At 45.7% G+C, this 9925-nt stretch overlaps 1 protein-coding gene across 2 annotated transcripts; it reads right to left on the bottom strand.

Annotated features, from left to right (window-relative positions):
* Positions 1-6: 6 nt before the first annotated feature.
* POLR3H (RNA polymerase III subunit H) lies at positions 7-7119 on the bottom strand. Of its 2 annotated transcripts, none has more exons than XM_075751441.1 (7): positions 7030-7119; positions 6494-6621; positions 5185-5281; positions 3461-3547; positions 2384-2447; positions 1548-1755; positions 7-888 (listed from the first exon to the last, which is right to left on the bottom strand). In XM_075751441.1, the coding sequence occupies exons 2-7, from the start codon at positions 6602-6604 to the stop codon at positions 835-837; spliced, it is 621 nt and encodes a 206-aa protein (XP_075607556.1). In that variant the 5' UTR covers positions 6605-6621; positions 7030-7119; the 3' UTR covers positions 7-834. The 2 variants fall into 2 exon arrangements, with proteins under 2 accessions (XP_075607556.1, XP_075607564.1); XM_075751449.1 differs by having other exon boundaries at positions 6922-7055.
* Positions 7120-9925: the final 2806 nt, after the last annotated feature.

The following is a 9925-nucleotide window of genomic DNA, read 5'->3' as shown; positions in this document are numbered from 1 at the left end:
AGGCTGTGTGGTTTTTACTATTTATGCCATTTCTGGTATTAACACACCCCCACAAACAAGCATTTAACTTACTCAAAGCAGCCTTGGTCTGTTTCAGTTCATAATTATGTATATTCAGTCGAGTTCCTGCAAAGTTTAGCTCATTCTACGTAAATAACAGCCCACCCAATAAAGTATTTCCATTCAGCACAATAAGCAGCCTATAGCCTTCCACAGTGGTCATCTTCACAGAGCCTAAGGTACTTCTGGGTGAAGTGCTGTCACTCCAGTTCTCTATGGCTGATTCATCCATGGGTTAAGTGCCCATTCTTAGCAGGAGGTTACCACCACCTCCCCCGCCCTTCCAGCAGCAGCATTTTCCAGGTCCCCAGAGTACCGCACCTCTATTAACTCCAGTCTCTTGCTGTTTCTTCTCTGTTTCCTGTCAAAAGAAGGGCAGGTTTCTACCCCTCTTGAGATCAAGCTCTCAGCCCAAGGAAGCAATACTTCCTGACAGGCATTCTCTCCCGCTTTTCACTTGCTGAAGTCAACTCCCTTCTTAATTCAGGCAAGTAAAGACCTCCCTGGTTTTCTCTCCAGGGCAGGAGACCAAAGCTCCAGCTGAGTTTGTTGCTGCTGCGCTCAAGGCTTTGTAAATTCACTTCTACAGATCAGTGAAGACATTTCTTGAAAGCGACTGTCTCGATCTGGCAGATTGGAAGCTGAAGGGGAAACAGAGAATGGCAGGTCTAATTTCTTATTCAGCTTCAGAGGAGCTATGAGCACCAGCAGGATCCCTTAATCCCCCCAAACATCCACTGGAAAGACTTTCTGCAGAGCAGGCTCTGATTGCAGCTAACTGTTTGTCCACCACGACAGGAGGCCCAGGCCTGGTTCGCTTATTGATCCCTGTTCACAGAGAGAAGAGGAGAGCACTCAACTGTAAACGGCATAAAGAATACAGGAGTAAATGCATAAACCCATAAAATCTCGCCCCCAAGAATCACTTTTTTTTCCTACCAGAGCCTGCCCAGCATTTGCCCAGCTTCCTTTAAACCTTGTCAATACTACACCAAACGTTCAACACTTGAAAATCTAGTTGCCCATTCCCCCTCCTGACTGCCCCAACATACTCCAGCCATGAGAAGACACAGCTGTCCTTGGTTTAGATCCATCTTTCTCTTGCATTGAACTCAGGTGGCTCTTACACCAAAACACTGCACAGGAAAGACTGTTTTCCTGCTGTGTCAACCTGGATATGGTTCTCCCAGCTCGGTGCTCCCTGCGTGCTTACTCTACCTGCAGACCCTGCATCCACAGTCTGCTTTAAATCAGCCTCCCGGGAGGAACTCCACCAACAACCACAAGGTGTTCCAACGAAAACAAACAGCAAACAGAGCAACCACGAGAACAATCTCGTTTCTCCCCTTTTCCACTCCTTTCATTTTGTGACTCTCTTTGCTTCACAGTCAGCTTAAAGCAATCAGTTCCTTGGGAAAGGGATGCTATTTTAGACATAGAATAAACCACAAAGTTTGCAAAGCTCTATGAGTTATGCATATAGTTACCACAAGAGTATAGGGTGCCTCTTTCTTCTGAACTTCTTCTGTGGTGTTTGAAGTGGAAGCCTCTGCAGAGCTCGGACCTGTCGGTGATGTATCGACAAATGTTTCATCCACGACTCGGAAGCGGATCTCCTCCCCAATGTCCATGTAAAGGTCATGGGCCCCTTCTTCTGTCTCATATTCCCACACCCACACCTGCTCTGCTTCATCACTGGCCACGCCAAGGGTTAAGGGTGGAAACAATCACTAAGTATTCTGCCTGACACATCGCTTTCTGACCGGTTTGAGAATAGACTCAATTCAAACCTTTTCACAATTATTTCTCAAGCCAGAGAGCACTGTCCTAGGTCATCATCCGTGCAGCCCAGGACCTCCACCGTTTCTCATTTTCCTGGTTTAAGGCGTATGTTGCTGGGCAGAGTTGGGGTTACCCCATCCCTGAAAAAAAAAACAAACAAGCAAACCCCCTCAAACTCAAGACGACCTCACCTACCACGACTAAGTATATTAGACACAGCATGCATCTAGACATTACATGATGTGGTAAAACTTCCCTTCTGTCTCCAGCAGCGGCCAAGACTAGAGGCAGGGATTACAACGCGGTTGTTCAGGGGACACTGCCATTCATTTCTATCAGCGGGCACAATGGTCCTGCAAAACCTAAATAAGCGCGAGGCCTGTCTAGCTGTGATAACAGTCTGCGGGACTTGCCTGACACAACGGCTTAGCTTCTGCCACTGAGCACCTTCATTGTTGCAGTAGTGAATGCCTGTTGGGCCAGCACTGCACAATCTTTTGAAATGAAGTAGTAAAGTTATCAAAGGTGATCAAAAGGATACAATTTAGCTGGCTGCTGCAGGGATTCTGGTGGGATGACAATATCATCAAAGAATCCAATAGAAACTGCGGAGAAAAGAATTTGATTAAGACTGAAATGCTTCTTCGCAAATGATGTACCACAGTGATTCCTAAAATGCATTTCTAGACTCCTTCTTCTTCCTCTTTCAGGAAGGACATCTGAGATCATGCAGGAATTATTCTTTGAGCCACAACGCTCGATTTCAGTTGGCAGCAAAGCAACCACCCTGCTGAAAGTACACACAGCAACAGAGGGCACAGTCTTCATGTCAGCTAGGAAAGGAAAAGGCCATTTGGAGCAGGACTGGAAGTGAAAGCGTTCCAAGAAATGAGTCAGATGCTATAGAGGTCTGTGACAGCAAAGAGCTTAGAAATCGCAGATGTAACATGTTAAATAAAGACCAATATAAAGTTAGAACAGCCCCCACCCCCCCTTGAGATTTCACAATGTTGAATTTTATCAGAGCGAACACACTCAAATTCAGCAATAAACGCAGCCAAGATAATCTTATTGTCCTAACTTAACAACTGAGCAGAGCAGCTCGCTTGCATGGAAGGCTCCTACAAGAAAGGAAAGCAACTCATCAATTATGTATTGCATGAATCTAACAGCACTTTCTGCTCACAAAGACATTTCCCTGCCATATTTTCAGGTACAGGAAACGATCCTGAATTTGCACAGAACTATAGGAAAGATATGTCAGACCAACAGAAGCTGATACTACCGCTTTTAAAAAAAAAAAAAAGCAAGTTCTGTTAACTGAAGCGAGAAAACGAACCCAGTCTACGCTCCAGATGGGCTTGCCTGTTCTTCCTGGGCATGCACATGAATTACAAAAGGAAAGGGGAGTGCAGACAAAATCATCAAGGGCAGGGGAAGCTGCCAGGCCAGAACTACCAACCATCCTCAGACCAGAGCAGCACCAGAGGCCAGTAATAGTCTTTAAGCAGCCTACAGACAGCACCATACAACCTGAAATCAGGTATGAAAACAGTATCTCAAGAGACCCAAGAGCTCTGCAGCTCTCGCGTCCCCAGCGTTAGAAGTTGTGGCTTACCATGAACACCATCCTGGCTGCAGCTTTTAATTTGCCCAATCAAAATCTCATCCAGGAAGGGATGGAAGACCACGTAGCGGAAATGCACTTAGAAGAAAACAGATCATTAATATTATGTCCATGTTAGTGAACTATACTTTTTCCACAGGGTGGCAGCCATTAAAACAAAATCCCACATCCTATGTGCCCTCTAAAATGCTTACCCAGATTCTTTTACAATTTCCTTAGAGGCACTGGTTAGATAGAAAAATGGGAATAAGAATTCATACAAAACAGTTAGGAATGAGAACTATGACAGTGGTTGATCACCAGCCTCCTGTTCTCTGCTCTTCAAGCATTCAAGAGTTTAAGTTGACAGAATGAAACCGTAAGATGAAGACCGTGGAGCAAGGCCTCTGCTTTGGTGTGAGCATTCCTGCACAACACTTCAAGGCCGAGAATACCAGTTGAAATGATACTTTCCCATAATACTTGTGCTCCTTATATCTTTGTCAGCAATGCTGTATTTTCTTTAAGTGGAATATCTGATATAAATTATTATCAGAGTAAATAAGATTCTCTAACATAACTGTATTTTTCATCCAGGTTAAATCAAATGATGTTTCTAACCAAGCATTTTTAATTTATAAGAAAGCCAAACAATGCTTATGAGCAATTTAACATCATTTCAGCTGTCCATCCATACTCAGTGCTCCTCTTTTACGTAACAACAGACAGTACATTAGAGACAGAGTTGAGTTATTACCAGACAGAGCAGGATTTATCAAAGTGCTACCCCAGATTCTGAAAGCAGGAGACTTTTTTCCAAGCTCAGAGAGAAGAGATTCTCTTGTTTCAGTTCAAGGAATAATTCAAAGTTAAGAAGCTGAATGGAGATTAAAGCAAGCAGGAAAGCCTACCATCCTCCTTCAGTATTAGAAAAGCTTTTATTTGCAGGGAGCAAGTTCTATTGGAGTTAAAATTTAGACAAGGGGAGCCACGTATAGTTAAGTCCAGTTCCCTTCTAATGGGAAACGTTTCTTTTGCTAGAGTTACGTTTCCACATTGAAAACGGAAGGTAGAAAAATGAAGCTCTTTGCAGCTTATTTAAAGAAACTTATTTTAACTTAAAAAACACATGAAATTTGCTTTTATGTGTTTCCTTCCAGTTTTTACTTAGACAAATTTGCCAAAAATCAAAGTAAAGAAATTAGTCATTTCTTATTTAAAAAAAAAAAAGTCACTACAAACTTATGCTGAACCAGATCTGTCTAAGTCTCAAACAAAAATGTAGCAAAACTTCCAGCTAGGAAAACAGCATCAAATGCTGTGCGAACGTTATATTTAGAAACATGTTTCAACATTCTAGCTAAATAAGCTTCAAAAAGAAAAAAATACTACACAAATGCAAAATGATTAGCACAACTTATTTTCTATGTGCAGATTTCCAATTATTGTAAATTAAATTAACCCCTTACTTATCCCAAACTTATGGCTTTAATTGTAGAACAGAGATGGACCGCTGGAGAAAGAGGACAGGACTATTTAAAGCTATATTTGTACCCAAAAAATGCAAAGGAAAGAGACTTTTGCCATGTTTCTCTTGCCCTCCTAACAGGAACAGAGTTAAGGCTATGAGCTTCACTAAGTTCCTTTGAATTTACTTTCCCTAACAATTGAGCTCAGTTTACATTTCCACATCACTAACCTTCTGTGAAACTATGTAACTGAGGACAAGAATGTACCTTTGGTATGTGATGCACCATCTCCAGGGAATATGTATGAATCTTCCAGCTTTGTGATATCATACAGACAGATGCAGAGGCCGACATTGTATACAACCTGCTCAAAAAAAAATTAAAAAGCAATACATCAAGCAACTTACCAAGTTAAAAAAAAAAATAAAACAAACCATCAAATTTATACCTTGTGCACACCTTTTCAAAAGAAGGCAAGATGGGAGGGAGGCTGTTTTGGTACACTCCCTTCAAAAGCCCCAGCCTTAACCACATCACATTGTAGGGGAACCCCTAACTTTTTCAAGTGTTACGGGAGGATGTGTTTTCATTGGCACTGCAAAGAGCACCGCTACGAACAGAAACCCTTGGAGTAACTGTCAGCAGTGAGAGAACTTGACCTGCCAAGACAGTAAATACTTGCCCACAGACATCATTCACCAGCCCCATAGCTTGTCCAAAGGCTAAACATACTTTTTTGCTAGTTATGCTCTCAGAAGCCTCTAGGCTTGCCTTTGTCTTAAATCACATTAGCTCTGGGCAGAGATGAGGAGAACTCTTGGTTTCTCCGCCACTTCCTAGATGGCTTCACAGCCTACAAAATTGGAGGGACCTACTAGTCATCAGTGGATGAGGGAAGTTTTCCTCTTCATATCGTGTCGGTACAATCTGCTGTTCACAACCCTCAATCACTTCAGGTTGCTCTTTTGAGCTCCTTTCATGTTCACAAGCTGCATTTTGAGTTTTGCACCTGCGTCACACTGAAAGCTGTGTGCTAATTGCAGTCCCAGGGGCTGCACAGGGAAACTGTGACGCCCTGGCTTATGCCATAACACTTTTTTATGTCCTGCACCAAAGAACAACTTCTTACTGCCACACTGTATTTCAAGTACTAAGCACTGACCAAGTCAGCTATTATCACCTTCATTTCTCTTCCAGTATTACTGTTCTACATTTATTTACATTGTCTTTTTTAAAACTCTCCCACTGGATAGATTGGTTTGCATCCGCTTTTAAGACTGCATTTCAGACTGCTACTCTACACAAACCAGCAGTTACTCTCACTTCTCTTCCATGCTTCTCTGCCCATCTCAGCATCTTCCCATTACAGCATTAGCCATTAGAAAAAAATGTCCGCTTTGAGGTGATACACGGCTGTCTCTTTTGTTTTCAGTCTCTGATATTGCAGTCGCTGGGGATGGCCTTCACATCTAAACTATTCTGATACCTTACCCGCACACCCCATTAGGAATAAAAGGAAGAAATGCTCAGGGATGTCAGGATGCCTGCATCGACCTATACATGACCCCCACTTTACCTTATTGGCCAATTTCTTGTTTAGCTCTTCAGCAATAGATTCATTCAGTTTCCTTTCAAACTGCCAGGGAGGAATTCTTACAGTGTCAGTCATCTCTACCAGGACAAACATGGTGGCAGGGAGCGCATCTGAGGAGAGAGAGAAGACACCAACAGCCTCAGGAACCGGAGCACTGCAGGGGCAACTAAAGACCCCCGACAACTGCTGCGGAGTGGGCCAGGGAAACCACCCCAATGCCTTGCACGGAGCTTAGTGAGGCAGCACCCTGGCTATCCCCCCCAAAAAGGGGGGTTAGGGGGAGGACGACGACACGCAACGGCCGTTGGGGCGGGGGGGGGGGGTGTGGAGGTTGAAGGCGGCCACGCAACCGCTGTCGGGTGGGGGGTAGTCAAGCATTTGCAGGGGGCAGAGGAGCGGGGGTAGCGCACCGACATCCGCGCCGCTGGGCAGCTGGGAGCTCGGAGGGGCCCGGCGGGCAGGCTGGGACCGGGTGAGCCCGCCCGGCCCGGCGGGGCCGCAGCCGCTACCTCACCCACCTGCCGCACGCGGAACCCCACCACGCGCTTCCCGACTTCACGGCACTTCCGGAGCCTAAACCAATCGCACTCGGCGGACGAGCCCGTGCCCTGATTGACGCGGGGCGGAGCCCTGTAGCACCGCACCGGGGCGGAGCGAAGCGCCCCACCCCGCCCTCCGGCAGCCATTTTGTCCCTCCTCAGTGTGTACCTGCTGTACCCGCTGGGCAGTGGTTGCTGTGCTGCCGCTTTTGTTTGGCCTGAAACAATCCACAATTGCAGTTATTGTCATTTCATTGATCGTTTTTGTAAGTTTCAATCGCGACAGGGCAGCAGGGAGCAAAGTTTGCATCTGAGAGCAAATACTTCAGCTATTTGCCTACCTATACAGCACAACTGGGTGAGTTTACAGCCCCCTTGTGCCTGGAAGGTATTCTTCAGGGTGGTGATTGTCCAGTACTTAGGTCAAGGTTATTATCAGGTACAAATTGGCATCACATAGGAATAATTTATTCTAAGTCTTAAATAAAAATCCCCATGGTACGATTTTGCAGGCCTTGGTGCATTCTGCAGCAAGGTAAGCAGCATGAGGGAGGGTGGAAAGCAGGGGGTGTGCTGATGTCTGAAATTTGTTGGGGAAAATGAAAGGAGGTTGTTTGAAGTGTGTTTAAAAAAAGATTCGCCAGGAAAACCAAACATCTCTGGCTGACAGTCAAAACTGCACTGTCAGCATAACATCTTTGATGCAAAGGCTAAGTATGTCATTCCCCACACTCCCCAGCAGCATGTAGTGGGACAGTAATGAGTGTTTTAGATAAGAAATCATTAAATGTTGAGCTGTCTTGGAGCGGGAAGGGGAAAATGAGGTTGCAAATACTGTGGCTAGGCCTCATTAATGAGATACCTGTCTTGGCCAAGGAGTTTCTGATCTCTTTGCAATTACTCCTGTTTCACCAGGATCTGTTGGGTTGCTGTTTCTTGGGTTTTTGTTTGGTTTTTTTAAATAAACATGGCTGGTCTGCACATGTTTGGCATGTTTGTATTAAATGGGGGGGAGGCAGGAACAAGTTTTCCCCTGTCACCTGAGAAAAGCAGCATTTTTCTTGGAGCAGCATCTACCGTCTCAGCGAAGAGCTCTGCTGCCAGCACAGCAGACACCGCTTGATCAGAACACCTCAACCCAAATCCCCAGCATTTCTCACTCTTCTCGTCCTACTTCAGGGAGCCTTACAAAGGCTCCTTTCTCCCGCGCTACAGTCGCGGCTGCGCTAATCTTGGCGCGGCACAGTTTCACCGGCACGCGTGTCGCATCCCTTGCTGTTCTTGTCCTGGCGTCACGCAGGTCTGGCAGTGCGAGGTTTGACCTTTAGCTCGAGTACAGGTTTTGCAGGTATCTGTAGGTACTTTTTCAGAAGAAAGAATAGTTCCTGACTTCTCTTCTGACGTCAGGGGAAGAAATGACCTTGGTATCACATGAAGAGGTAGAAGGTAGGCACTGTTGATGTGGGCAAGGTGATCACTCTGGATGCTTTTGTATGTAAGAACTGTAAGGTTAAATAGGGGTTCAGGGGAATAGCAGGCTGAATACCTGGGAGAACATGGGAGATGGAGAGAAGTGGATTTGGACAGAGTCATATCACACTTCCATTTCTAGCCCATCCTTGAGCTAACGTTTTTCACGCTTCCAATAGCCATGTCCCCATCGGGGGCTGTTGGATGCCCACTAAGAAGCAGATCTCCCTTCAGCCTGATCCACAGCCCCCCAAAACCAGAGCAGGGCTGCGAGGCCTCACTCCCTACCAGCTTGTGTCTCGCATGTCTCATAAAGTGCAGGCACCGAGCAAGCTCTTCTAGGGTAGGGACGTGCAGAATTTCTCTCTCCTGCATCAGCTCTACGATCACCAACAAGGGCTGAATGCTGCAGGCTGTTCCTGGGTGAGGACGACAGCGTCGCGCTTCTCTACGCAGCTATGTATTTTGGTGAAACTTGTAGGTACTTCAGTGCTACTTGGGAAACTGAATTGAAATGTGTGGAGAGAACGCTGGTGGTGGCAGTGTCAGATGAGCTCCGTTGCCTTCGATACCGAGCTACAAACACCGCCAGAGCTAAGTCGGACTGGTGATTGCTCAGCCTCCACCGGTAACATCACAGGCCGTGGGAAACAATTTGCAGTCTCACCCTCTGCAGGTAATTCCCCCCGCCCAGATGCCAAGCAGCGTGTGCCTGGGCCTTCATACACATGATGGAGGTTGCTACCTAGGTTTTCTCCCTGGAGGAATTCCGTGTTTCATAAGCACCATCTCCAACGTAAAAATATAAACCGAATCCAAACTTTGCCCTGTAAAACATGGGTGTTGTCTCAGCTCAGCTATTGATAGCGCTCAGAGTTATGCTATATTTAATGCTGCGGCTGAGGTGTCTTGATGTTGGAGATTGTGTGAACTGCCTTATCTTGCTGAGTGGTCTCTTTTAGTCCCAGCAGTACTGACACAACGAATATCCACAAATCTGCAGCACCTGTACACACCTTTTCATACATCACCATAAAGTCAGTCTCCAGAGTCTCTCTCGGCAGTACTGGGGCTTTTCCAACATTTGGGAGCATGACTCTCCATTGCTGGGTGGGTTTTTTTTTTTCTGAAGCTTCAGCTGCTGGAATCCAGGGATTGCACAAGGGTCTTTCTGTCAGAGAAAATCCCAGACATTTCTCTTTCTCACAATTGTACAGGAAAACTGGAAAATACTGTTTGAAGTTACCTGAAGGCTCAGAAACTGGGAGGAAAATGAAAGGAACCCCCAAATTATTTTGTTTAAGAGCTCCTCTGCCCCCACACTCCCATGGCTGTTGGGGAAAACTGGCTCAGGGACGTTGGAGGAGGTGAGTGGTAATTTGCATCTATACTGTTTTGGCCCTCC

This window comes from Balearica regulorum, chromosome 1, assembly GCF_011004875.1.
Source record: "Balearica regulorum gibbericeps isolate bBalReg1 chromosome 1, bBalReg1.pri, whole genome shotgun sequence".
Classification (NCBI taxonomy): Eukaryota; Metazoa; Chordata; class Aves; order Gruiformes; family Gruidae; genus Balearica; species Balearica regulorum.
The sequence above is the reverse complement of the archived record's forward strand: the minus strand, read 5'-3'. Positions and strand labels throughout refer to the sequence as shown.